Here is a 27,751-nt window from a genome sequence, read left to right as displayed (position 1 = left end):
GCCGACTGGACGGGATACGGGAGCGGAGATCGTGGTGCCGAAATACCTCTCTAGTCGTCCCTGAAGCTCGAGCGCATGATGAACCGGTGTTCCCGTGCTGGTTGATCGTCGGTGGACCTCTCTCTCGGATATGATCTCCTGCAGCGAAATATCCCTTACTGTTGATCCGAGTTCTCTTCAACCACAGCGTTGTGGTTACAATCGTGGGTGAAATGAAAAGAGGAATCCCGGCATTCTGCACTTCCGCAGAGATTCTCAATCTTCGGAGAATGAGGGGGGAAGTTGGAAGATTGCCTGAAACTAGCAGCTTGGCGCGACCCTTAGTCTCGGAGATGGTGGCCGTTTGCAATGTTTTTGACTATTTGGGAATTGGGTTGTGTTGTTTGTTTGGGCATTGAGGCACTAGACTATATTAGGAGTAGCTTGACACGTTTCGCTCAGAAAGGAAGGAGCCCGAAATAGATCCTCAGGCCATCAACACTTTCATCCACTCCAATCGTCAATTGTCTCACCCTCTCTTCTGTCTCTGAAAGCTTCATCTACTAACTAACAGGAGCACCATCAAATGCACAATATTGATCCAAATCTCCATAGTTGCGACCGCAATTTCCCAACTATATGCATGCCATGGCTGCTGCCTGATTCGCCGAGAGGCGAATCCTTCAATTGTGGAGAATTGCCTCCTCTACTCTGTTTGTATCTCAGCAGTATGGCTATTATCGTTTCCTATCATCTAACAAAATCCTCATGTTATGCCACAGATGCTGCAGATATCTATGCGATAAAATGGAACCGAAATAGTATAGGATTAAACAGCCGCTTGTGTTGAACATTGATCGCTCAGATCTTTTCGAATCGTCTCTCTTATTCAGGCAGAGCTCATTTTATCAGTAACGCTCAAGAATCTCTTTTGCGGAAGGTTGATCCGACTGGATGAGGGCATGGGCCACAACATCGCAGGATACATCTCTTTCTGTCGCTTGAGATTGTGGCATCTCTCTCTCTCTCCCATCCAGGTTCTGAACGTGTCAGGAAAGACAACTTCTTGCATTGATGAATTCGTGAATTAACTCGCTGGCGTGTTTCCAGATTTGTCTGTCACAATGAGGTTGACTCGTAATAGATGGCATTTACTGCAACATTCGACCATCAGGCCCCCCGCAGCTGACGGGGTCCCGCAAATCACTGCGCGTTTAAGGCGATGCTTACCTGGCTGTGTGAAATCATACGCTTTTTTACCCTACATGGTGGATGAGATTGGATATGTTTAGGGTATGACCTTGTCTATTGCACGAGACGCGTCAAGTAAAGTCCATAGATCAGACACTGGCATACAGAGGCTGAGGCCTCCCATACTTCAATCCAAATATAGAATTGTCCATTTGTTGATCTTATGTGAGACGGATGAGATTCAAATATATATATATAATAGACGCTACATCTACGTGTACCGTGAACCTGGACAACCACCAGCCTCACAGTCATCATCCTCTTCAAGCACAAGCTACAGAACCCTCAATATGAAGAACCTCTCTCTTGCAACTCTCTTCGTCTCCCTCTCCGGCTCCCTCACAGCAGCCTGGAACGTCACCGCATACAGCAACACCGACTGCACCGGCTACCTGACCTCCATCGCGGGTGAACAGAACTGGGGCTGCTACTGGCTCACGGGCGTCACCGAGCCCATTCAAGGCATGAGTGTTGAGGATCTTCCGGAGGGATGGAGGTTCATTGCATCGAGTGGTACCGCCTGCGATACCTTCCACCAGGCGGGTGGCAACGGATGTTACACCCAGGGCCAGGGATTTCAGTCATTTGAGATTATTGGGTCGAGTAGCTGAGTATGGTCACCTATATGAATTATGAACGATACTAATCGGCACTTAGTTGAGGATCACTAATTGCATAGTACACTGTTCGTATTTGGATTGCTATTTCCATGCTTCTCTACGTTCTACTCGAAGTGCCTCGGTGTCGTTGAGAAGGGATTCTAGTTTGGAAGTTGAATATATTGTAATGAGACGGTCGAGTTGTTCTTCGAAATGTCAATAGAATAAAATTGAACGATACACCTACCGATACTGAATGTCTTGATTGAATACCTCAAGGCTACCATAAAGCGCAGAATCATGAAAAACAGGCGACGAATAAGTCAGCACCCCTCGTTCGGAAAGATGGCCAGAAAAAATGAATAGGGACCACACACCAGAACACCTTGCTACGTTGTGCCCGTGGCATCAAGTAGCGCTGGCGACCCAAAGCCCCGAGCCAAGCTCGTCAACGACTGAGTCACACTGCACTCCAACAGACTGCGCCATATCCGCCGCTTCAGCCAGGAAATCCTCATTCGGCCGTCGAGGGTTGGTAGTCCAGACACGAAGCGTCACCCGTTCCAAGGTAGGAATCCTTTTCTTGGTCTCAACAACCCGTTGGTCAACCGCAAAGACCATCCCGTACGGATCCCACGCGTAGTTATCGAACCCGGAGAGATCGTTGCGCATTACCAAGTGCCGTAGCTTTGGGGGCAGGTACTTGTGGAAATCCGCCCAGTTCTCGTTCGAGAACCAACCCAGTAGAAGCGGCATTGGGACTTCGAGCTCCTGAAGCTTCGTGAACTCACTGAACAGCATCTGGAAGGGATCCGTCAGTGTGTTGCCAAAGTTATTATCCTGGTCCCAAGTGAATCCGCCAACGAAGCTTGGGTCAGTCTCGAGACCTATGGAGAGGGTTTCTAGGCGGTCTTTCAATGGTCTTAGCGCGTCAGCTAGTTCCTTGCTGTCAAAGAGTGCCAATTGCGAGACCAAGTTGTAGCATACTCCCAGGTGCAACCTCCGGAGATTCGGACAGGCGCCGAGGATGTCCTTGATATCGGCAGCGTCAACGCTTGACCTGGCCAAAACCAGGCTTTCGAGCTCGCCGGCCTCCAGCCGATCCTTGTATTCATCGAAACCGGAAGTACTTCTAAGCCACATTTCCACGTGTTTCAGCCTAGGCAGGGCAAACCAGGGAGCAAATTGATGCTCGTTGCCCAGTAAGGGAATGGCAGCCACTGCTTCCTCCGCCTCATCGTCGAGTTTCTCCGCTTGGGGAACGTCGCCGCCGTACTTAAGGATCTCCAGCCTGTTGAATCTGGAAATACCTTCGAACGAAGAGCGGAGGGCATGTTGGAGGAACAGACCAGGGAAACCACCGACCAGGGTATAGGTATAGTCCAGCTCTAGGGCTTTCAGGTTATGCAGTTGAAAAATCAGAACCGTCGCATACGCGTAATAATCCCCCTGGTGTAGCAACGCCGCGTAACCTACCGTGTCGAAAAGCCCGATCTGGCTCACGAACTGGATAGCTTTCCTGGTGACAAAGGCAAATCTCGTGGCATGCTGTTGAAAGTCAATGTCTGGATCAGGGAGAACCCAGGCCGGTCCGGTGTAAGTGAGCTGGAGATGCTTGACGTACCCTGCAAACTGCGGATTGAGAAAGATCTGCTCCAGGAGCAGAAGGACTCGGCGGAGAGGAGTGGCCGTGTATGTCCAGACAATGTCCCTAAAAAGGAGGGGCTTTGCCCATTTGCGGAGATCTTTGGAGACAGTGGAAACAGCCAGGTTGTCGGTGGTGTCTAGGTTGTCGAGGACATTCACGAGGCATTCTGGGGGAAGCATGCCAAGCGGGCTGAAGTTGTCAACTGCATTCTCAGGGTTAGCAGAAGGTACCGACCTGGCCTGCGAATCCATTTTGGAATGTTTGAGATGCTCTTTGAAAGGTGCTTAAAGGGGCCAAAATTGATATGGAAGTCGACGGTGATTGGTTTGAATGCTATGTGTAAGGGAAAAGGTGAAGAGTTGATGAAGGAGAGTAACCTGATTGAAGAAAACGGACATTTTTGTATACAGTCGACGACTGAGGTGTCTCAGAATTCCCTTGATTGTCTAACATGGGGAGATATTCACTGCGACGAAGACATTGTCAATGAGACATCGACCTTTATCTTTCAGATACCCAACCCGCTTTGTCTTCGACCCTCATAGAGAGCTCTACCACGGGATCGGGGAGCATTCGAGACATTCCCCTTTCTTTCATCCCTAAAGGAAACATCGGCCCAGAGAAACAAAGACCAATGCCGGCTGGCATTGTACTTGGACGGAGATCTCCTGTTTGATTTCCGGTTCGACGGGGATCCCCAGCTATACAGTTTGACCAGCTGTGCCATTACGAAAGCGTTCCTATCGTTGTATGATAACTAGGATATTAGTGGATGAGAAAGTCTTATAATTGAAAGTCGAAAGACGCACTGCCATCGCTAGGAAGAAGCAGGAGGAGACTGGCGGACGATGGAATGAGCTTTTAAGGAGACGATCCGAATCGACCGAGATTCGTATTGTTTTACGATCTAACTATAACCTGGACTTAAGGAAGCGAGATGCTGCGGTCAGTTCTGAGATATTCATTGTAGACATCAAAGATCTGTTGATCTAAGCAATCTTCATACAGCCTAGTTATTCTCAAACAATGCAGCAATCTCCTCTTTGTAAAGCTGCAGACTCGGCATCCGCGCCACGCTACCCTTGACTGTCCGAATGAAGGGTCTGTCTCCACTGGCGAAGATCAAACGCTCAGGACTCAGCTTCACACACTCATGGCAGTTCTCGTTGACTTTGTCAATATAGGGCTGTAGACTTTCGATCATCGCCTTACGACCAGCGTCCGATGCCACTTCGGTCTCATCGTGCAGCTCCACCAGAAGCACCGGGAGTGGCCGTCCATGACCCCCAATCAACGCCGCTTTCACCTTCGGATGCTGTTCTATCTGCGGCTCCAGCGACGCAGCATAAAGCCCATCTGCATGGCTGAGAGGAATATAGTCATCCACGCGGCCGACAATCTTCCACAACCCTTTACGCGTGGGATGCTCAACCCACAGATCCTTAGTCTCGAATCGGTCGAGGTCCGGATAAAGGAGGAAGATCTGCTGCATTTTACATTCGGGCACACGCACAAAAACAAGCTCGTGAAGGTCACCCGAACGGGGCTCGAAGACCGCCCCGGCTTGTTTCTGGAATTCGACGTAATCCCAGTCCTTGTCGTCACGGCGGAACTTGGTAAAATAGCCGCCCGATTCGGTGCTTCCGATGGCGGGAGCGAGCTGGACGTAAGGAGCGAGAAGGTCGCCGGACTTTCGTGAGAGGGGGGCTCCGCCATAGCTGACCAACGTGAGGTTTCTCAGTGCGGAGAGGGCTCGACCGTTCAAGCACATTTCGTCGATGAGAGCTGGGGTTAGCAGGGCGCTGTCAACACGTCCGTATCTGAAGATATCGACGACAGTGTCGGCGGAAGGAGGCGCAGGTGGGCCCACAACGAGGGTTCCGTGAGCATATGTGGGGATGGAGAGAACCATCACCATTCCTACCAGCTTTGGATGGTCAGCTCGAGAATCAAGTTGTATTAGAGATGGTTACGTACATGCAAAGATGGTAGAGGCGTGTACCAGCGTCTTCCGGGAGCGTGGTGCAGCAAGAACTCATCAATGTCCGGCAGAGACGCAGCCACGTCCAACCCAGCCATCATCTGGTGAGTGTAGGTGATGGGTTTGGGAAATCCTATCTGTGTCAGCCCATGATACTCCTTAGGCACTTCCAGATCAACTAACCTGTCGTGCCCGACGTATGAGCCACCAGCCAAGGGTCCTTCTTTCCTTCTTCCCAGGTCTTGGGATATACATAGGGTTCAGCACGAGTCTCTTGTAGGAGACTGTCAGGATCAGGAGCTGTAATCTGTTGGATATGGGGCGTATCCTCCAAAATGGCACTGACTACCTGCGCCATACTGGACGGTCTGATATAAACCTTGCATTGTGTCTTCTTCAGAATCAAGCGCTGCGCTGCAGGTGGAATCAGCGGCGATGGGAGCACCATCTGCATAAATCAGCGAGGAACATTTATGTCATGCCAAGGATACTGACCACTTTCTGCAACTTTCCAGCTGCAGCAGCAAGAATGGGATAGCGAAGGTCCTTAGGGCCTGCATAGGCGAACGATTGGAATGGCTCATCGGACTCAGGGAGATTTTGCCGCAACCAGTGAACAGCATGGTTGACTGCGTTGTCGAACTCTGCGAATGTGATCTCTTTGTATCCTTTAGATAGATCGTTATTGTCTATTGGCATCGACACCCAGGAGCTGTCTGGATCGTTCTTCGCTCGTTCTTCAATCGTCGCCACCAGAATGCGCTCGCCATGCTTTATGCCAGGCAGTGGAAATGTAGCTATTTTAGTCATCCTCACTGATCTCGGGAAGTAAACGGTGAATTGCTAGTGACTCATCAAATTTAAAAGTGGGAGTCCTCGAGCCAGACACTATATTTATACAAAGTCAGACAGGGATCGGCGCGGGGTTGTCAAACTAGAGCTGTAAAGAAATGCAACTAAGACTCGTCGTTCAGTCCCACTACGGGTATTCGGATCGGTGATCAGCGCTGCCTGAATTCATCGGACATTTTATGTTACAGCTTTCATGCATTGACATGAATGAGGGTTCAGATGACTCTGCCACTCGTAGCCACCGGTTGTGCTTGAGGCGGAAACTAGCAGTATGATACTTGTACGGTCGACGCGCGGTCCACATTCTGGTCTACGTTCAAGAACCGGTCTAGGACTAATGCATGAAGACTTTGTCGGCGCGAGACTAAGGCCTAGACCCGACTTCCGAGGTAATCGATCAGATTACTTTGCTTGAATGCCTTCGATGCTGACTGTTGATGTTCTCAAGTGCAGGGGTAAACGCATGCGGGAAGTTCCCCAGCCAATAGAAAAAGAAAAAGTATGCGCAACAGAAGATGGCATGACACATTCTAAGACATTATTTGCGAAGCTTCTCGGCCTTTGCCATCCAACTTTGGGTACTCTCTCAAATGGCGCACATCCATACAGAAATTCTTCGCGTCCATATATCCATCGCCATGTGCAGTCAAGCGCTCTTGTAGTAGCGTTTTCCACTCAATATCCTCCTCGGTCCATCCCCAAGAGGTGGAATCATACTCATACCATATCGGATAATAGGCAGCGTATTCCCCAGTCGAGGATTCCGACCAATTGTCCATCTTGAACCATGATATTACCCAAATTGAGATCGCAATGAGTGAGGACATAGGGTTCACATGGGGGCATACATTTCCTCAGATTCTCCAACACTCCTTGAGGGAACTGCTTTGTAGGTGGATTGTGAAGGGTAAGGTTTATAGCATCCCAGAGCTCAAGGCCAGAGTGGAAAGGCCCATGGGGCTCGCGATCAGAAAAAAGCAGCCGCGGGTAACAAGGGCTTTAATCAACACTCTGTATAGCTTCTGATGTGAGGGACTGCAGCTTCTTGCGCACTTCAACGACCTGATCTGCTATAGCCGTTTTCTGGGATTCTGATAGTGAAGGCCAGGCCTGCTCAAGTGTCTGCCCATGCATCCGCATGAGAAGTACAAAGTATCGTCCGTTGGCATCAACCCAGTCTTGCAAAACCTTGGGAGCTGGAATATTGGCATTTGGATTGGATGCAAGGTACTCCAGTATGGTCACTTCGGTCTTTGGACCTTCGTCAGGCCGCTCTTTCAAGATCACATCGGACCCAATCGACCAGGTAACCCGTAGGTCCGCACCGTAGAAAAGTCTGACATGACTTGAATAAGAGCACCGCTCTTGCAGCTCGGACGTCCATCCGCATGGAACGCAACCTTCGGATGACTCCTTCGTCATGATGGCAAATAGGTTGTAAGTCAAGGGGTTGAAGAAGGGTCATTGGGATATGAAGCGAAGGATAGCTGCTCTCACCGCCGCAGTGAGGCAGTCCAATCAAGACCCTGGTAGTTGATATGCATAGTCATTGGCTGTTATCTTTCTCCTCCATACTTTGTCTTCGATGGCTCGTGGGTGGCTGGGGACTATTTTTAAAGCTTCACGGACAGGTGAAACCTGGGGCGACCAGAACTGCTGCATGTTATGTTTGCATTCAATGGAGGTGAAGGGACCACTCGAGGCAAGGTGGCATTTTCCAAGTTCGGATGGCACCCCTTGATTATCGCTGTCAAACTGACATACTTAAGTTCCGCAGATCAAACCTAATTGGGATACTACAGGCTTCCTCTCCGGCTTCATTGGATAAATGAAGTCAGCACGTAATATCGCTTTGAACAGCCTCACCTTATTGTTGGATATTCCTAATTTTTCCTGCGTAATTTACTTTTGTAAATCATCATCCTATCCTACAAACATTGACCAAGATGCGAAAACACTGTACCCCGCAGATCTGTATATTAGCCCCTGTCTAGTGCCAGGATAGCGCTGACATCAGGCGTCCCCATCAGCACTACCCAAGAGCGATCCAGATTTAAATTCGCAAACTTCCAACTGACGCTCCGATCTGTTCGTCGCTAGATAAACAGTCTACCTTACAATGACGTTCCCTTTCAGGATTGTTGAGCACATCATCCCCGGACAGCATATCCGGGAACATCCACATGCCCTAAAAGGACGTCAGGAAACAGCTTTGAAGCTTGCGATCAAGCAGTATATTCCGCTCGATCAGACGGAGCCTATTCCCGAAAATGCTGTGACAATCATCGGGGCGCACGGGAATGGATTTCCAAAGGTGAACACATCCTGTGCCAGGATTTGCTATGAATCTCTCTAAATCCAGATAGGAGGCATATGAGCCGCTGTGGGAGGATCTCTACGCCCACCTCAACAAGCGATCAATTCCGCTGCGTGGAATTTGGATCGCCGATATCTCCAATCAAGGCGCAAGTGGTGTTCTGAACGAACATGTGCAGGGAGATAATAGTACGCTCACTTGATTCATTTCGAGCAGATAGAGGAAACTGATAGCGAGCAGCACATTGGCATGATCATTCCCGGGATCTGTTGCATATGATCAACCACTTCCGCGACGATATTACTCGTCCTATTATCGGAGTCGCCCATAGTATGGGATGCACACAGCTGTAAGTTATCTAGCCGTGCATGATCATCGCTGACAACCCGCAGCATCCAGTTATCTATCATTCACCCTCGTCTCCTCTCAACGCTTATCCTCTATGAGCCCATCATCTTCGGGGAGCCATCCGGGGGCCCGAACCCCGCAATCTCGGCGGTGTTGCGTCGAGACCTTTGGCCTTCGCTAGAAAAGGCCGAAATGCAGCTCAGGCGAGGCTTCGCCAGGTGCGATTCCCGCGTCGTGGACCGCTACCTTCGCTTCGGTCTACGGCCTGTGCCGACGCGCCTCTACAATTCAGAGAATGACACCAATATTCCCCTGACAGCCGTCACACTAACGACCAGCAAGCATCAAGAAGCCTGGGCGTATACCATTCCCAATCTCGAACCCAAATCAGCGGTGCTGAACGACCTCCTACTTCCAGACTGGGATCCAGTCATAGAACGTCCTGCCCCATTTTCCCGTCCAGAAGCTTTCGCGGCTTTTCGGAATCTGCCCTTTGTGCGGCCAAGTGTATTCTGGGTCTACGGTGGCCGGAGCTGGCTTTCTCCACCCGCTGCTCAAGATTCCAAGTTACGAGCGACCGGGACAGGTACCGGAGGAAGTGGAGGTGTGGCTAAGGGGATGGTAGACAAGGCGGTTTTACCGAAGGCGACACACCTAGTCGTCTTTGAAGAAGTGGGTTGGTGTGCGGAGGTCGGCGCCAGCTGGATTGAGAAATGGTTTACGCGATATCTGAAAGAGGAAGAGTTCTGGCGAACGTACCAGAGCAAAAAGTCGGACCCGGAGATGCTCAGGAATTCCGAGGCCAGTATCCGGGTTGCTAAGGTGGTAGTAGGGTCCCGTCCTGGTGTCGCCAAGGGGAAGTTGTAATCTGCGTACTTCAAGCAGCTCAACATCAACTATACGGAATCTGATACTAGCTTCGCTGTCCTTATAATCTTGTTCTACGTCACTACGAATATTGAAGACTCTCTGGGATAGATCCAGCAATGCTTATCAAGCTTCTATGCATATATGGTATATACTACCCACCCACAACATTACATAGTCATAAATCTAGCCATCAGACTGAGTATAGTCCTCTCAGCTATCTGCAGGAGCATACATTGTTAAGACCCCGCTAGTAGATATCAGTTTGATGACTTAGAAGCCTTAAGAGGCACAGAGTTCTTTCTGGAGCCGTGCTGACTGATACAGTTCGAAATTGAAGGACGAGACTGCGATTACTTTATTGCCGCTACACCTATACGTATCTACTTATAACGATCCACACCTGAATTATTGCATTGAATGACGCTATTTACTAACCAACTTTTCGCTATGCAGACCACACCACAACTCCACTTCTCTACACAGACCCCTCCATGCCGCCATATGAGTCATGACACATCCGGGTATACAACATCAAAGCTTATAGAACGGAAACAGGCTTTCCAGGTGTCAACCAGCACACCTTGTCAATGATACCCTCCTCCTCAAAGTCCTTGCGGAGCTCCTTTCCAAACTGTGTGAAGTGGCCCCAGGACTCATAGTGCATGGGAACAAGAACATCAGCCTTGACGTCGCGGAATAACCGCGCGCCGGACTTGCCGTCCATGGTGATCTGGCAGACACCCTTGCTGGGGTCGGTCTTGTCGACGGGTCCGTGTGCGTTGCCCAAGTTCATGATGGCAGCGCAGATGTGGTACTGCTCTCCGACTTTCTTCAGCTCATCGATGTACACGGTGTCACCGGTGAACCAGATCGCGTTGGGAAGACCGTCACGGCCGCGTCCGAATTCCTCGTTGGTAATGATAAAACCAGTGCATTCATCTCCAGCGAGGTGCTGGGTGGGTGTGCCGATGATCTGGAACTTCTTTCCGGCGATGACGGTGTCGATCTTCTCCCAGGGCTTGAGGCCGTGGACGCCAGGGCGGGGAGACAGGTTCTTGGCTCCGTCCATGGTAGTGAAGACGCGGCGGCCATCTAGCAGGCGGCGACCCAGCTCATCGAGGTTGTCAACGTGGTCTTCGTGGCTGAGGAGAACGGCATCGATGACGGGGAGTTGATCGAGACGGAGAGCAGGATCGTCGCTCACTTGCAGCGTTATCGTCTCTGTGACGGGCCAAGAGGAGCCGGCGGGAGAGAAGAAGGGATCAGTGAGCATGTTGACGCCATCGATCTCGAGAACGGCAGTCGCCGTGCCGATGTGGGTGACATTGAGTTTGGGAGCCATTGTGAAGGATTAATATGAAATTGGATTGTTAGGAGTCAAAAAGGGATGTAAAATGCGTAGGATGTCAAAGGAAAGTGATGGCTATGAAAGTTTAGTGTTTTTCTGGCAGGAAAGGGGAATGAAGTATATTTTATACCCGTGCCGAGTTGGAGGTCTGTCCAGTTGAAGTCAGAATTGAATTATTCATTCTGACAAATGAGCCAGCAAATTTGTCGGCCTGGCAGGGCACGGAATACCGAACTGAATACAGCGTAGTAATGCCTAGAAACTCAAGAGGGAATCCTTCGCCACTATCGGCTGAGAATCATATTCATGACGATGGTGCATTTCCTAAAAGGGATAGAATATTCGCCAAGAACAGCGGGACGAAGGTTCGAAAAAGCTTCTCTTCTGCGGTTCTGCTCCCCCACGGCTTTTCACCAAGGGGATAGATTATTATTATTGACAAATATAACCCATCTTATACTTGGCCAGAGCATTTGACGGCTTACCAAGCCAACTTGACTGAAGGTTTTGGCCTTGCCCGACGGCCCACGGCGATGGTTCCCGAGCTGAATTCCATTGTTTGGGATAAAATTGAGCCTATTTGACGGAACAGATAGAGTTATGCTTGCATGAGTCTGTTGTAAGTGCGAATAAATATCTAAGAATGTGATTGAGAGCTTCGTCACTCCACATCAGTCCAAGTCAGATCACACCGGGACACAGCAGTCGAGTTCGTCTAACAACTAACGGTGTAGTCTCAATTGAGTCAATAGAAGATGCTCTCATAGCGACTAGAGATGGAATAAGGTGTTTGCCGCTGTATCATAGGTTCATATTCCATTGCCGACAATCCCAGACACGTCGATCAATGCAATCGTGGCTAACCATGCCACGAGACGGCCAAGTGTCATAGCCACGGTGTGACGTTGTCAGGATTCAATTGGTTACAGAGGCTGTGGTAGATCTCGCAGTCAGAGTCTAAAGTCTGTGGTTTGAATCCTCCTTCCAGAATTTCCGTTTGCGGAAACCATAATGCAGCGCCAAATGCGTCACCACAGAGTACAGATCTTTGGCATTTTCGGTCGGCAAAGTCCCGGTCTTGGGGTCTTGGTAGATATTCGGCCATATGGAACACTATGCTCATTGTAATTAGGATTGATTGTCACTTGAAATGGACCCTGATTACTCAAGCTTCATATCTATCTGAATCCTTGTTATGATCAACTTCCAGGTAAGCGATGCCAAGTGTCACCACCAAGAGGTTCTCTTAGTATGGCAAAGTTTATCTGCCGGTACTTCCGTCCTCAGTTAACCTTACCATAATCCTTCAAGGGGCATGGAAGGCCCGAGAAGATCCCCCGCAGAAAGCAACATGGTGGCAGTCGTGGCCAAACACCTGACATTCTCTCCCAACCCTACCTACCATCACGATCCAAGCCCGGTCCGCCGTCGGATACCCACCAATGAGAGAGGATTCCTGGACTGTTTAGATGCTAGAAATGTAGAGTTCTGGGACAAGGGGTAGTAATACTAGTGTATCTAGTGATTCTCACGTACTAGCAGTGTATTGATCTCCAGATCCCAATCAATGGGCATCATATCGCAGTAACAAAAAAGCATAGACAATGGGCTATATACTACATCACTGCTTTTCCAGCTGACATAAATCATGAATATCCTCTACTGACGATTTCCTCGATCCCTCCTTGCTTGTCTCCCCAATCATGTTCATACTCTCCTCCATCTGGTTGTATCTGCGGAAGCAAAAGTAGAACACGACAGCTGTGGCAAACATGGTGATGCTGAGAAACGCATACTCCACCAGCACTTTTGGATCAACCGATACAGGCGACAGGGTAACTCCCACCGTTGATCCGATCGTGCAGGTCAGAAGGAAGAGAGCGGAGACGATGCTCCGCATTGATCTTGGGGCTTTGGTATAAGCGTATTCCATGCCTGATAGACTGGCGAAGAACTCGGAGAGCCCTATGAGTGCGTAGACCGGGATCTGGAGGAGAATGCTAACCTGAAACGGCGGTGATTGATATATTACTGCATTCTAAGATTAGAAAGTCCTTCGGAGGCTTGAGGAGACGTACATTGTTGGATGATAGCAGCGATGGCAATGGCAAATGCTATGGCGACGAAGCCGGTGGTCATGCGACTTATGGGTTTGAAAGGGATATCGAAGCGTCGAAGGGCAGGATTGATGAGACGTTCACTGTTCTGTCAGTATTGGATGATATCAAATGACGTGAAGGAACATACAATAGAGGGACCGCAATCAGAATGGCCAGAGGATTGAATAGTCCCACTATGAAGGTTAGAAGACGCTCAAATAACTGGCTGGGACGAGGTCGTACTCATGTCATGGGGCATCCCGTAAGTCTTAAGAGACGATGCCTGACTGACGAGGTTGTTGTTGGCCTGGCCATTGCATAACCAGAAAATGGGGCTACAAAGTCAGCATTATCAGATGAGTCGAGGAGCGAGTGTGGACATACTATAGCAGGCTGGCATAATGTTAGCAGTAGTAGACTACTTAGGGCTTCGACGGAACTTACAATACACGGCAGGCAACAAGTGCACGTTTCAATTCATCAACAAACGTGTTGTCCCAGCATACGGGGGTTCCGGTGGCCTCCATTACGAAGGGTCGTGCTGCATCCATGTTGCCATTGTTCTTTAGGCTAATCCACAAGACCCGAATGGCTTTGGTAACGGCCGAGCCATGCGGTTGTTGGACCACTACCATGATTTAGTCATTATCTTCAAGGGAATGGCACCTTCACCTACCATATTTCTTACGGCCAGCTACTAAGGCGACAATGGCCAACAGCCACAGACAGAGCGGCATCATAAAGGCTGCCCAGAAGTCGACCTTGAGCTCCAGCCACTATTACCGTTAGCAATGACCTGACGAAGCGAGGGGTGCACCAACCGAAGCGGGGATGATCGACAGAGCTCCAATGTTTATGACCCTTGAAGTATATTAGTATCTGACACGCCTTTATAATCCTCAAGACTCACCAGTAGTATCGCGCATAGACAGTCTGAACTGTTATGTTGGGATCGACAATGACCATCTCTCCACTCGGCAGTGTTTTGACTCGTTCTGTGCGCATAGAGTACTGCTCAGCAATTAAAGGGCCGACATTGCTTTTGATACCACCGCATCTGATCCCATTAGCATAAGCGGCAATCCAGCAGTAGCAAAGACATACCCCAGGCCAATCAATATCAATGCGAGCATTAACCCTGGTAAGCCCCCTCCATGCTCAAGACTTGGAGGTAGCGACGTGAGGAGCAAAACCAAGACGCCGCACACGGAGAGTCTATGCAAGTTTAGTTGTATTTCAGGAAGGAGGTAGAAGAGTTCTTACCCCGTCCCTAGGAAAATGGTCTTGAATCGACCTAGATAGCTGTCTGCAACAACAGCCCCGAAAATCGGTGCCAGGTAGCACCATCCCACAAAGAAGTAACTAATCCCGGTTGCTACTTTCTGACCCTGCTTCTGTCAGCTTATTGCAGAGCAGTAGGAGGCTGTCATTTGTACCAATCCCAGGGCACCGTGGTGAAGGACGTCATCACGACCATGCTGTATGTAATTCTCTATGTCTGTCAGCAATACCCTGCCAAAATGACTCTTGATAGAACTCACGCATCGGTGCTGTAATGGAACGATATGTAAAACGCTCAGCCAACTCCACTAAGGCCACGAGAAAAATATCTAGTGAAATGTCATCGCAGACGCGTCGAAGACATCTCTTCTCTGGCTCTAGCATCTCCACATGCTCGCATTCGAATGAATCGGTTGGTTTCATTGTGGAAGAGAAGGCCATGTTTCATATCTTTGCACCGATGACCACCCTGTCAATGAATCAACCTTTCAGACACATGTTTGAGAAATAAACGATGGCATATGCTCCATATATATAGTCCATGATGATCTGCGTGAAACAGTGCCATGATGGCATTTGGAGATCTTCTTGGCCCGAGGAATGGATTCGCAATCGTTGGGCGATCTGTGTGCAAGGACATATGAGAATATAATGAATCTGTATCTGCCGACCTTGAGTCCATTGCCTTGATTCAACCATAGATCTGCTATCGAACACGTAAGTCGTGGCGAGAGTAGAGCTGCATGGTCCATAGTACCAGACTTCTCCTATGACGATGGTAGATATGGATAGATTGTATAGAACTATTGCCTCATGTTGTGCCTTTTCAAGATGGTGTCAGCCTTATTGTCAAGATATGGTCAAAGTAACTCCTTGCAGTATCCACCGAGATTCTTGCCGCGTATGTTGATATCCATTGGCCCACCACTGTCAGCTGCGAATCCCTTGCACTGATAGAGGCAAGTCATACTGCAGACTGATTGCTCTGTGTAGACCATATATGACGTCAAAGCATTCAGAATAAACAAGAGGACGAGATTCCACCTCCAATTCTGGTGAGGAATGTGGACTGTCCAAGGGATGTTTGGACTATCCACGTTTACAAATCCCGATTATATTATCAATAGAGCGCGTCCTTTCAATCCGAGAACACATCTACCATCTTGCAGTCATCTTTATCTTAAAGTTGGAAGTACTAGGATGTATGATTTCTCAGGATGCTTTTGTGGAAGAATGCTGCAGTGATATCATGTCAATCTTTCAACGCCATCAGGAGCGGGTGAGAAGCTTAGCCCAGCCATGAACTTTATTTAAAGACATAATAGTGATGACCGTAATGAGAAATGTAAATTCCAGGAACATTGAATTCTTCATTCTCTAATTCGAAGCATGGGCTTCGAACGTGGCCACCGCAGGCTTACGCGGTGTCGTACAGGTACCATGAACAACAAGGATAGAGAAGGTCAGATGCCACTACTTTGGAGACAAATGATGAAGGTTTCGCGTCAGTGGCTTCCCAACGAGTACGGATGAGCGCGAGTGATGAATCGATGTTAAATGATTGAAGGCAGTCTTCCATCAACACTCGGTTTCAGACCTCGAGGTATCAGTTCGCGTTTCATAAAGACAGGGACAAAGATATCCACATACAGCGTCAGTGATATGATGAGCATGCTAAGAGTGATCCGAACGCTACATTCCTAGCTAGAAGTCTCTAGCTGGTTGGATCATTCCGCCGGAGATAATTGCAGAGATTCGGATGCTCTAGGATATCTGACCCATTTGCATTGTTCGTGCATTCCTTAGATGTGCCAAGCCAGTGATTACGTACGACTTGGCCTTTTGGGACCTTTCTGCTTTGAAGAAGGTGTTTCTCAATCTTGAGCTTGCTTTGGACAACTGCTGTTATGATCTCGTAGTCAAGCGTGGGATAGGCACAGAACACTTACCACCCGTTTGACGCCACCATCCTAGGAGTATTAAAGTTAGAAGCCACTGATCACCAGTGGGGATCTTCTGCTGTTCACGGCCTGACCTTGGCTGGTCCATTTCCCGTGTTCTTACCAGCTGTTGTAGATCAAGACAGGCATCAGGCCACACTTTAATAACCTCATCTCGGTCATACAGAAGCTTCCAGGCCAATACAGCCCTACTCATGACCTTGTTACTTCGTTGTCACGAAGAATCTACTGCTAAAATACATATCCTTCAGCTTGGCTGTGTAGTTGTTTTGAGCGTTGATATCTAACACTCAAGCTCTGGACGGATCGCAACCTGGGATAGTTGTCTTCTATTGTTCACAAGGCCATCTTTATTGTCTAAAACCTAGAGTGTTTTCTAGCATGCCTTTTCTACCTATGCTAAGTGATTGTTTGACTTGGAAGGTTGCACCTCTCCGTGGGGAAAGATCACTCCACACTCGCAACTGCTTGTCTAGTGACATCAAAGGCTCTCCCAGAAGACAAGACGGAGACAATATTCTTAAGCCATGACCACTCGGAACCTACGGAGGTGGAAGAATAACCTTGTCCGAACATGATGGGCGGGGATGACACCACGACTCTCTCTTTGTGGGGCCGAACATATTTACATTGACAAAGAAACCTCATGTCAGCGCGTTCATCCTGTGACAAAAGTTGCAGAGCTTCCATCTGATGTACATTATTTTCGGCTCCAAATGAAAGAAATACCGTCCACAAGTCTGAAGAGCGATCTATATTATCGCGCCTACGCGTTTGCTAATTGCTGATGGCGCGATTAAGGCAGGCCATAGAGATCCTGACTCTCCGGATTGACTTCACAGGAGCCAAGGTCGACCTCTCACGGACCCAAGGAACGTCTATTGATATGATTGCATGACACCGGATGGTCAAGCTTGCTTGCGATTCGAACCGCCATGATGTCAGGATTACAGTGAGCCTGTCTCTGTCATGCAGCGATATAATACTAGCCTATCGGTGGTGGTCTCGTCTTACTCGACGCCTGCATATTTGATGTAAAAGGATTCTCTTCCAGCACCTACTTACTGTACTACACATTGGACATAATTGCATACCCGTGATATGGTTCCAATTCGAGCCAGAGCGCACAATGCTCGAGGGAGCCCTGGCCAGCTCTCCATGCTCCGGGAAATGGTTGAGACCGTTTCCCGGGAGTGCAACCCACGCCTGGGGATGTCTTCCAGTGCTATCCAGGCTAAAGCCCCGACTATTGATGCTTTCTTTGACGCGATCGCTGTGGAACGTTTGAGGCACATGCCGGCCGACGGAAGCCGGCTTGACGGTGCTCTTCGACGCGCATCCAGCCTCGCCTTTGCGGTGGCCTCGTTACGCGATGCTGTTGTTTCATTTATGGACGGGGCGGAAGAAGCCACTAGATTGGTCTGGGGTGGCCTTCTGCTGCTCCTAGAGGTGAGTCACATGCAGGTCTTTCGGACTAAAGCTGACAATTTCAGATGGGTATCGAGCATGTGGATGTCCTGGACACCATTTTTAGCCGCTATGGGCGAGTCACGCTTCAGATTTCTCTCTTGCTACAGCAGGAGAGCTTCTTTAGAGAGTCCGCTTCGTTGCAGAACGAGGTGGCGAAGACCTACGCCAGTTTGCTGCAGCTTGTGCTACACATTACCATGGAGTACTATGACGCTTCACGCTCTTTGGACTGGCTGATGATGGGTGAACACGTCGATGCAGCGTTTTTCCAGTTCCACAACAGTTTCAACACCAACTGGCGAAAGTTGTCGGAGCTCGCCTTATCCAAGAGGACGGCTACGGATGTTGCTTCCATCTATCAGTTCCTTGATCTGCAGGATCGTCCCCTCCAGATGATACTCGAAGGACACAACCACTCCCTGGCGGATGGCTCTTTTGCGTGGTTTGACCCGCACCTCACGACTTTCACTCTCAGCAACCGTGAGATGATGGTAATAACGGGCAGTCCTGGAGCAGGAAAAAGTGCGCTGGCGCAATGGACGGTGGAGCGGCTGCAGGTCTCGTCCGAGTATGACATCTGGAATGTCATTCCCTGCTGGGTGCGGGAGGATGTGCCTATCACAACGTTGACCCTTACCATACTCAAGGGAATTCTCCTGCAGATGCTGGACCGATGTGTCAGCTCGTGGAAGACCCAAGAGGGTATTCTATCATCGGTTCGACAGGCTGCGGACATGGCCTCAACTGGTGCTACAGACACCCAGGTGGAGGACGTGCTCTGGTCCGCTTTGCGAACGGCAATGCAGTCTCACATGCACTTCATCATCGTCTTGGACGGTCTTGATCAAATCAAGAATGCGAAAGCCACCATGGGTGAATTCCTCGCGCGCCTACAAGGTTCGATCTCCGGCACGTCGTCGAAGCTTATCATCTTCTCCAGAGAGCTCCCAGCGCAGCAGCAGCTGCGCAAGAGCATTCAACAACTCTCGCTGACGCCCGCATTGACTCACACCGACATGCTTGCAGCTGTTGCCGACGCCATCAAGTCCGACGGTCAATTTTACGGGCTGGCGGACGATCAAATTGACACGATGGCCCAAGGCATCGTGGCCCGTGCTCAAGGGTGCTTCGTTTGGGCGCAGCTCACTCTCGAATCTATGAAACATGAGTCGACCTTCAAGGGCATGATGAGTGTAATTCAACAAGCACCAGATAATGTTAGCGAGTTGATTGGCAACCATATGAGCACCACTGACATCGCACGGCCTGACATCCGCTGTCTCCTTGGCTGGCTGGTGGCCTCTGAGCGTCCTCTGCGCATCAAGGAGGTTGAAGAGCTGCTTTCAGTGGACGCGGAGAGTCTCAAGCTAACGCCGCGCCCTGCGGGTGCTGAAAGAAACCTATTCAAGCCACTGGGCCGTCTGGTCATGGTCCGCGATGGATTTGTGGCCTTCCGCCACTCCATGATCCGGGAGAACCTCCGGCAACGAGCCATGTCTGCAGACAGCAACTACTCGGAAAATCAGGGATTCCCATTCAACCTCGAGGAAGCGCACTATGATCTCCTTACTCGATCCCTGGCCTGGACCCGTATCTGTGTCAAGGAAGATGTGGCGATCTCCATGGACAAAATGCCAGGGCAGCAGCGCGATGTTCTCTTCGACTCGTATATCCTCCTGGAATATACTTCGCGTTACTGGTTTGCGCATCTGCTTTCGTCTCCAATGACCACCCCCGACCGTCAATTTGCCTTTACACCGGTGTTCAAGAACTCCCTGCCTAGTTCGGTCCTCTTTGCGCAGCTGGAGCTGACCGGCCGAGAGTCCCAGTTCACTCGATCCAGCATCCTGGAGCTTTACCGGCTGTCCGTCGCCGTGCGCCGTGTGGCGCTGGGGGAGAAGTCTCCGGCATTCCTGCAGAGCCTCATTCTCAGCGCTCGTGCAGCCGACTTGGCCAAGGCCAGCTGGGCTAACGATCATTTGTACGAAGCATGGACCCTCAGTCGGTCGCAGCTGGGGGCCTCCTCTCCGATCTCGATGGAGCTGGAACAGCTGATGCTGACCGCTCCTCAGCAGGCAGGCCGTGGCGACAAGATCGCGCGCCTGCGCACCGAGGCCCTTCGCGAGATGACCTTGTCCCACTGGGAGTCGACAGAGATCACTTTTACACGCCGCGTGGAGCATCTTACCACCTTGGTGACAACCTACCAGAGCAGTAATCAACATGAAGAGGCGTATAGCGTTTCTAAACAGTTCTACCGACAGACTTTGGACAAGTATGGAAGTCATTCGGCGGAGAGTATGCAGGCGGCGGATTTCATCACCCAGCGCTTCCAGATCTCTTCCTCCGACGATCTCGCGCTGGAGATTGCGCATCTCAAGTACGAGAATATGGTGCGTTCGATGGACGTGACAGACCAACACCGCATCTCCTACTCCTTGTACCTCGCTCAGCTGTATGAGGAAAAGCACAAGACCAAGGAGGCAGACTCTATCTTGAAAAGGCTTTGGGCTGGGCTTTGCTCGCATGATATTGACTCTGAATGGACATGGGAGAAAAAGACAAAAGTCGCCTTTGTTTACTACCAATTCCTGCATCGTCACGGCCGGCACGAGGAGGCCAAGATGGTCCTTGGCGAGTTATCCTCGGATCTGGAATCGGGCGGCATCCACTCGCAGGCGATGGCAGACCGCGCCACAAGCCTTCGAGCAGAGGCGCGAGCGCAGGGCCTCATCGGCATGGAGCGGACCCTGTCCATGCTCATTTGGAACTACTACCTTGCAAGCGGGGATCAGTACTCGCCCGAGGCCGTCACTCTGGCCGAAGACCTTGCCGACGAACTGATGTCCACCCATACGACGGTTGACAGTCTCGCGGGGCTGTCTCAAGAGGAACGCATCTACATCCACAGCCTTATGGGCAGCATTGCATCGTCAGGCAGCGGTCGCCACTCCACGTCTGTTCTGACCTTGTGTCACAACCTCTGCACCCTGCATATCCGCGAGGGTCAATGGAAACAAGGCAGTGACTGCGCCTGGGCAATCCTGAAGCATGTCTGGCCGGATGTCCACGATCCTACCACCGAGGCCAAGTTCCGATCTGACCGCGCCCCGTTGATCGCGAATATCGTGCTGGATTACGCTTACTGTCTTTTCCGTCGCCTCGATGTCGGCAACGCGACGACGGTCTACGGAAACGCGTTCAAGGCTTCCATTACAGCAGAGAAAGTGACCGTGCCGCACCTCACTGCGGTGGTCAAAACCGTGGTCGAATTTTACGAAACCACATTCCAGTTCTCCAAGGCGCTGGTCCTCCTGAACCAGGTCAGTCAGTTCTTCATTTCTCGTCTGGGCGATTCCGACAACCACACGATCGACAGCCTGTACTGCGAGGGTGACTTGGCCACTCGCCTGGACCGGAAGGACGAGGCCGAGGCTGCATATCGCCATATCTACCAGGTCAGTATCCAAGGGGGTAGGATCAGCCCCACCGGTGTTCGAGCCGCCATCGCGCTTCTCAGTATCTACGAACAAACTCAGGACCGCGAATGCGCTCTACAGGTTTACCGTCATCTGTGGCCGACTCTTGTGCGTTTTGACGACAAGGATGGGTACGACCGTGCACTGCTGGAAGGTTTGCTAGACAAGACCTACGTGGGATACATGGGAACCTTAGCCGCCAGCCCTGCGGAGGAAAGCCACGCGGAACGCTTCACCGTGGCGTCTCAATACCTCAACCTTTGCAAGAAGATCCATGGGAAGTCGAGCCCAGCGACTCGGGATGCTACTCTCCGCCTCGCGGAGATCTGCGAGAAAAGCGATAGCCATCTCGAAGAGGCACTTGCCCTTTACCGGCATATCCTCAGGACGAAGGAGTGGGTGCCTCAAACGCAGGCCTCCCGGCCCTTGCCTGATATGACGGATCCGACGGCGAAGAGCATCAAGCATAAGCTCGCGCAGATCTATCTCCGGAAGAAGAGCACCTCCGACGAGGCGCGTGCTTTGTACATGGAGGAGCTTATCTTGTCCAAGCAGCAGCGTGGTCTATCATCTTCCCCGACAATGTTGTGGCTGCGTGAAGTGGCTCTGGTGTATGCGTTGAAAGATACGATCGAGTCGCGCAACCAGGGCGCAAGTCTCCTACGGGATCACGCCAACGAAGTCATCCGCGTGACTGCCAGCCGCGACGCGGTGATTGAGCGCGCTCGCCGACTCGCGGAGATCTATCTCGAATGCGGGTACAAGGATGCTGGTTACGATTTGATCGACGAGCTCCATAAGAAGGTCATCCACGAAACACCCAAGGCGCAACAATTGGCTCTGAACGAGCACCGCCCTGCCGTCTTTGTTGCTGCGTTCGAGGAGGAGTTTGGCAAGAAGATGACATACAACCAGATTCTTGACACCCTGTCCCAAGAGAGCGGCGTGTACAGTGAGTACCAGACAAGTCTTTCCAGGCACGACATCGTCACCACTCTCGTTACTGGCCAGAAGCTTCATGTCCTGCAGACCGAGCAGCGACGCACGACGGCAGCCACCAAGACACAAGGCAGCTTGTACGAATACTTTTGCAACTCGTTGTCTGTTTCGCCCAGTTTGCGCTCCAAGGATGTAGTGCACCAGTTCTACAATCTCTGTCGTCGCGAGGTTGTCAACGCTGACTATAATATCAACATTATCAACGAGACCACCCACATGGTGCGCGACTTGTGCAACAGCTCCCGCTTCCAGGATGCAGCAGATCTAACCGGCGTGTTCCACTCGTTTGTGCACTTGACCGACGGTCTGAACAACCACGAGGCAATCTTTACAGCCATCAAGCTCTGCTTGTATCTCAATGGTTACCAGACAAGCAAGTGCTCAGACAGTGGCATTGCTAAGAACATGGCATTCGAGTCACAGATGCTCCTGCAGGAGATCATGGCCAGAGCTCGCCATCTGAAGATCGAGTTCTCCCAACTTCCATTTTCCGAACTTAACGACCTGGTCACAGTACTGGGTGAGCACGAGATGTTTGACGATTTAGAGGTATTCCCTTTCCCCTCTGCCTCCCAGCTATATACATGTACTAAATTACTCCAGGCCATCCTCACCGACCTCTGGACCTCGCGCCTCGTTCAAAAAACCTGGTCTTCTAACATGGTCGTCTGGATCGGCCGTCGGCTCGTGGAAACCCGCTTCTGCCGCGGGCACACCAATGCCGCAACCCAGCTAGGCAGAGACATCTGCTACAACCTACGGCACGTCTGGGGCAACTGCGACCCGGTCACGCTGGAGATGACAAAGCTGCTGTCAGGCCTGTACACGGCGTCAGGCAACCACCTGGCGGCGGTGGCGCTGCACGAGACGGCGCTCCATGAGCTCCTCAACGACACAGATATCGACCAGGCGCATGCGGCCGACGCGGTCAGCCAGCATCTGCAGCTGCTCAAGCATGCTCAGGCGCGGCTCAGCAAGGAAAGTGGTCAGGCTGTGGATACCAGCGCGTACGACGAGCTGGTACAGCAGGTTGGTACCAAGTTTGGGGTGAGGCCGGAGAGTCTGCAAGGAGCGGGCGATGACGTGGGCATGTGGCATCGTCCGAGGAGGTTCAGTCTGGATGTGGAGGAAGAGCAGCTGCATTCGAACCATCTGCGCAGTAGCAGTGGTTCGGCGTTGCTGAATGGGAATGCGGGGGCCAAGCGGATTTCGATTACTGCGTTGTAGGCGCACGGTTCTTGTAATTTGTAATTAATTACTCAGAATGTTTCTTTTATCTCATGAAAAGTGCTGGTACATAGTCGCAATCTAGGTGCTTAATGCAATCGTACATACTTTACACGCTCAAGCCAGCTCCTACTCAGCCAAACAGAATACATGCACATGTCTTTTCCATCTAGTCAGTAGCTCATTAAAATTAAGGTCGAGGCAACAGTCAACGTCATTAACAATAGGAGGGCTGACTCTAATTGCGGACTTAATGCTATACCCGTGGGCCGTAAACCGCCGATCCCTACCACTAACTCCGTAGACCATACGCGCCGAAAATGATAAGACAGTTAATTATAAAGATTTAAATACCGGAGATGCCCCTCAATCCGATCAAATCCATTCCAGAGAATATCTCCATTGTCAAAAGCATATCCTTCAAAATGGGCTTCCTCTACTCCCAATTCTTCGTCACCCCAGCATACCCCACCCACTCCTTCAAAGACCAAACCATCATCGTCACCGGGTCCAACGTCGGTCTCGGCCAAGAAGCAGCACGGCACTTTGTCCGGCTCAATGCCGCAACCGTGATCCTAGCCGTGCGGAACCGTCCCGCCGGCGAAGCCGCCAAAGCGTCAATCCAGTCCTCCCATCCCGACTCCGACACTTCCATCCAAGTATGGGACCTGGACCTCGCATCCTACGCCTCCGTCATCGCTTTTGCAGAGAGAGTCTCCAAGCTACCGAGACTAGACGTCCTCCTCTGCAACGCATCCATCGCAACAGAAACCTTCCAACTAGCAGAGGGCCACGAGCGAAGCATCACAGTCAATGTGAACGGCACGATTCTTCTCGGCCTCCTCGTCCTCCCGACCCTGCGGAGAAGCGCAAAGAAGTACGGGACCAAGCCGCGTCTGACGACAGTCGTCAGCGAAGTGCACGCGTGGACGAAGTTCCCTGAGCGGAACGCGGAGAATACGTTCCTCGCGCTGGACGACGAGGGACACACGAACATGGGGGAGCGATACCAGACGTCCAAGCTGCTGCAGGTGCTGGCCCTGCGGGAGATGGCGGCGCGGATGCGGGACGACAGCGTCGTGGTGAATATGGTTAATCCTGGGCTGTGCCATTCGCAGCTGGGCCGCGAGGCGGGGATCCGGCTTGCGCTGATGAAGATGGTGATGGCCAGGACGACGGAGGTGGGGAGTCGGACGCTGGTTGCGGGTGCGGCGGCGGGCGAGGAGAGTCATGGGGCGTATATGACGGATGGGAAGGTAGATAATAGTGCATTGTCGGACTTTGTGCGCAGTGAGGAGGGGAAGAAGGTGCAGGAGAAGGTTTGGGGGGAGTTGAGGGAGATCCTCGAGGAGGTCAGGCCGGGTGTGGCGGGCAATTTGTAATATTGCATATAGTGCATGTCTTATATGACTGTAATGATAATCATGTATTCTACGCATGTATAGCACATTGAAGTATGAGCGTGCGTACTCTGATTGTATATCCGGACTTAGCGGACATAAGGGACACAGGCATAAGCATATGCTCAAAGATAGTTAAGTGAATGACAGTCTGAAGGAATGTAATCTAAGCTGCGATCTAACAAGGAGCAATGCGACTCAAGTAAAGTCACCTGCTATTCATTGACCAAAGCAGGACTAGATGGCGGTAACATCGACCCAGAACCGGGTATCATCCTTCTGATACTTGGGATCACTCTCAATCTGCTGCTGGATCCACTGAATGGCACTTTTGTACGCTGCTCCAGTTAGCCACGTACCACCACCAGGGCGGGAAAAACGTACTATTGATATCCTCCGTGTAGGGATTCTGCAGACCAGAAGCTCCATTGCGATGGCCAGCAACCCAGAGGTCGAACCCATAGTGCTTCTCACTGTCATGGCGGGCCTTGATGTCCTTCTTCAGGTCGTGGCTGTACTGTGTTAGCTCTATCCATTAGTACGGGACCCGGACATACTTCAAGACAGCCCCGTTGGACACCTGCTCAGCAGATTGACCCTGGAACTCGCTGGCAGAAGTACGCAGCATCATCCAGTTCTGCTTGAAGATGCCAAAGTTGGTGGCATCGCCGGATTTGCCGTCGCCGTAGAGGTAGTCGGTTTTCATGTGATCACTGCCGTCAGGTCAGTCAATGGAGAGACTGAGGGAACAGGCTGGTAAGGAACCTCTCCAGCATGGCAATCGCCATGTCCATGGTGTTTCCGCCTGCCTTGAGGAGGGCTTGCTTGCGCTGTCCGAGCTCATAAACGGTGTAGCTACCGCGTCTGTCACAGAGGGCAAGCTGGGCAAGGCCGAAGAGGCCGACAATGGTGGTGAACTTCATTTCGATTGGCAGTTGGTCTTGTCAGTTAGAATTATTCTTTGCTTGTCAACCTTAGAGATATCAGGATATGATGGCCCTTATATAGTGAAGAGGGGATCGCTCCAGGCGACTCTACGAGCCCTCGACTACGATCCACCAGCTCCATACATGAAGCAATTCTTGTATCATGCTTGCCATATCCGCTTACCTGATGATAGATGGCACTATGCCAAGACCCATCGGTACTGTGTAGACGGCACTAGGACGGGCCGATCTGTCAAGTTACCAGACCGTCGGATGGGCCCTAGGCAGGGATCGTGCTGGACATTTCCCCATTTGCCACGGTGAGTCCGTCTTTCACTAACAATAAATGTAGATTAGGGGCGAAAATGTGGTATAGGTGGAGACAGCGGGAAGTGGATGTTTCAAGGTGCTACAATGCGGGCCTTAACCGTCATCCGGCAGATTGTCAGGGTCTTCAGTATAAGCAGCCATTATCTTAGATTAGGAATAGAATTTCTAAAGTCTAACTACGGCCGACTGATTGGCATGCCCATTGAGTCCCACGTCGATACATGTGACGCACTTGTTTCTCGGACTATCCTCGGAACCTCATTGACCATAGCCCCAATACTCAACGGTCTACTCATCATGAAACCATGGATGCTCTAATGCCTGGCATGCTGTAACTCGTCTGTCCGGGTCCAGACTGCGAGTTTCTGGATAAGGACTTTGTATGCTGGGTCAACGACATCAGGCTACTTGGAAAATGGTTTGTATGGGATGTGTTCCTCGGCCCTCTGATCCCATAACATCCGTAGGATCTGACGACTAATAATATCAAGGACTCCAAAATACAACACTTGGCGCTGCAGGTGGATGAAGGCAGGAAATGCGCCCTTGGGATGTTCTCTGAAATCCTCATCAGGACCAACGGTGACGTGACGCGCCTGAGCATAGTGTAGATGCACTAATGGGGCTAGGTAGTACCTGACAACCTTTTCAATTAATCCGGTGAAGTCACAATAGCCCTAAATGGAAGGATGTCTGTTGGCTTGTTGAGCTTACCATTGAACTGCACCTCGACACTTCGCCAATTGTTGTGATTAGCGAGCACACCTTTGATACATCTATGTTTGGGAAGATAACCAGCATTTTCACGGTGCTGATCTGAACCTATACAACTATAATACTTGACTACTGCGCTAGCATTCTACCCTAATATTATCTGGCTTGATATCTGGATGTACTAGTTAGAACTCTAAGGGACCGAACTGTAGTAGCAATGGGGAGTACCTAGATGAACAACATCTCAATTGTGCAATTTAGCAATTCCTCTCAGGCTAGCCTTCAAGATCTGCTTCCGTGCCCGTAGAGGTAATCATTCCTTGACCAGAGAGGAAGTTGTGTCTCAAACATATGTACACCAATATTGGTTGGCCGGGTATGGTGTCACATGGCAATCGGATAATGATGACTGCTGTAGTTGGTGCCAGACTGTCCCATGAAAGCGTTCGGAAATATCTTTTGGTATATCTTTAAAGCAAATTGATCTTGTCTAGGTCTAAAGGACGTCAGATGTTGCCAACCAGAATGGACCAATATGTGTTTGCTTTAAGTAGTTCTTTGAACCGGTAAGAAGATCCTGAAGTTGCAATGTATTCATTAGGTGCAGACGCCTTTTTTGCAATGGTTTCTCTAAACATCGTCCTCTTTTTCTAAGAGGTACAGAATGAGACA

At 50.7% G+C, this 27,751-nt stretch overlaps 10 protein-coding genes across 10 annotated transcripts; 4 read left to right on the top strand and 6 right to left on the bottom strand.

The window, feature by feature from the left end:
- Positions 1 to 1,520: 1,520 nt before the first annotated feature.
- Positions 1,521 to 1,841, top strand: ALT_8970 (uncharacterized protein; the record flags this gene model as incomplete). The annotated part of the gene is made up of 1 exon (XM_033563241.2): positions 1,521 to 1,841. One exon carries the CDS (start codon positions 1,521 to 1,523, stop codon positions 1,839 to 1,841), a length of 321 nt encoding a protein of 106 aa, XP_033419132.2.
- A 396-nt stretch (positions 1,842 to 2,237) lies between these two features.
- On the bottom strand, positions 2,238 to 3,728 carry ALT_8969 (F-box protein; the record flags this gene model as incomplete). The annotated part of the gene is made up of 1 exon (XM_033563240.2): positions 2,238 to 3,728. The coding sequence occupies one exon, from the start codon at positions 3,726 to 3,728 to the stop codon at positions 2,238 to 2,240; it is 1,491 nt and encodes a 496-aa protein (XP_033419131.2).
- A 758-nt stretch (positions 3,729 to 4,486) lies between these two features.
- Positions 4,487 to 6,268, bottom strand: ALT_8968 (putative AMP-binding enzyme; the record flags this gene model as incomplete). The annotated part of the gene is made up of 4 exons (XM_033563239.2): positions 4,487 to 5,404; positions 5,455 to 5,591; positions 5,642 to 5,906; positions 5,954 to 6,268. 4 exons carry the CDS (start codon positions 6,266 to 6,268, stop codon positions 4,487 to 4,489), a joined length of 1,635 nt encoding a protein of 544 aa, XP_033419130.2.
- Positions 6,269 to 7,309: 1,041 nt separating this feature from the next.
- On the bottom strand, positions 7,310 to 7,732 carry ALT_8967 (uncharacterized protein; the record flags this gene model as incomplete). Its single annotated transcript, XM_033563238.1, has 1 exon — positions 7,310 to 7,732. One exon carries the CDS (start codon positions 7,730 to 7,732, stop codon positions 7,310 to 7,312), a length of 423 nt encoding a protein of 140 aa, XP_033419129.1.
- A 697-nt stretch (positions 7,733 to 8,429) lies between these two features.
- On the top strand, positions 8,430 to 9,842 carry ALT_8966 (putative toxin biosynthesis protein; the record flags this gene model as incomplete). Its single annotated transcript, XM_033563237.2, has 4 exons — positions 8,430 to 8,624; positions 8,677 to 8,815; positions 8,868 to 8,976; positions 9,020 to 9,842. 4 exons carry the CDS (start codon positions 8,430 to 8,432, stop codon positions 9,840 to 9,842), a joined length of 1,266 nt encoding a protein of 421 aa, XP_033419128.2.
- Positions 9,843 to 10,383: 541 nt separating this feature from the next.
- ALT_8965 (MBL fold metallo-hydrolase) lies at positions 10,384 to 11,187 on the bottom strand (the record flags this gene model as incomplete). Its single annotated transcript, XM_033563236.2, has 1 exon — positions 10,384 to 11,187. The coding sequence occupies one exon, from the start codon at positions 11,185 to 11,187 to the stop codon at positions 10,384 to 10,386; it is 804 nt and encodes a 267-aa protein (XP_033419127.2).
- Positions 11,188 to 12,814: 1,627 nt separating this feature from the next.
- ALT_8964 (putative POT peptide transporter) lies at positions 12,815 to 14,996 on the bottom strand (the record flags this gene model as incomplete). Its single annotated transcript, XM_033563232.2, has 13 exons — positions 12,815 to 13,224; positions 13,272 to 13,393; positions 13,441 to 13,486; positions 13,536 to 13,627; positions 13,677 to 13,685; positions 13,737 to 13,920; positions 13,969 to 14,068; positions 14,114 to 14,153; positions 14,203 to 14,349; positions 14,397 to 14,507; positions 14,556 to 14,680; positions 14,729 to 14,784; positions 14,834 to 14,996. 13 exons carry the CDS (start codon positions 14,994 to 14,996, stop codon positions 12,815 to 12,817), a joined length of 1,605 nt encoding a protein of 534 aa, XP_033419123.2.
- A 2,639-nt stretch (positions 14,997 to 17,635) lies between these two features.
- Positions 17,636 to 23,709, top strand: ALT_8963 (ATP-binding protein; the record flags this gene model as incomplete). Its single annotated transcript, XM_089600503.1, has 10 exons — positions 17,636 to 17,983; positions 18,028 to 18,446; positions 18,510 to 18,706; positions 18,761 to 18,901; positions 18,956 to 19,134; positions 19,186 to 19,594; positions 19,643 to 19,703; positions 19,788 to 20,397; positions 20,458 to 23,031; positions 23,086 to 23,709. 10 exons carry the CDS (start codon positions 17,636 to 17,638, stop codon positions 23,707 to 23,709), a joined length of 5,562 nt encoding a protein of 1,853 aa, XP_089455396.1.
- A 425-nt stretch (positions 23,710 to 24,134) lies between these two features.
- ALT_8962 (putative short-chain dehydrogenase/reductase family protein) lies at positions 24,135 to 25,091 on the top strand (the record flags this gene model as incomplete). The annotated part of the gene is made up of 1 exon (XM_033563230.2): positions 24,135 to 25,091. One exon carries the CDS (start codon positions 24,135 to 24,137, stop codon positions 25,089 to 25,091), a length of 957 nt encoding a protein of 318 aa, XP_033419121.2.
- Positions 25,092 to 25,346: 255 nt separating this feature from the next.
- ALT_8961 (glycoside hydrolase family 134 protein) lies at positions 25,347 to 26,032 on the bottom strand (the record flags this gene model as incomplete). Its single annotated transcript, XM_033563229.2, has 4 exons — positions 25,347 to 25,447; positions 25,494 to 25,621; positions 25,667 to 25,822; positions 25,875 to 26,032. The coding sequence occupies 4 exons, from the start codon at positions 26,030 to 26,032 to the stop codon at positions 25,347 to 25,349; spliced, it is 543 nt and encodes a 180-aa protein (XP_033419120.2).
- Between the last annotated feature and the right edge of the window lie 1,719 nt (positions 26,033 to 27,751).

This window comes from Aspergillus lentulus, assembly GCF_001445615.1.
Source record: "Aspergillus lentulus DNA, contig: Alt16, strain: IFM 54703, whole genome shotgun sequence".
Taxonomy (NCBI): Eukaryota; Fungi; Ascomycota; class Eurotiomycetes; order Eurotiales; family Aspergillaceae; genus Aspergillus; species Aspergillus lentulus.
Note: the sequence above shows the minus strand (reverse complement) of the source record. Positions and strands in the feature narration are given on the sequence as shown.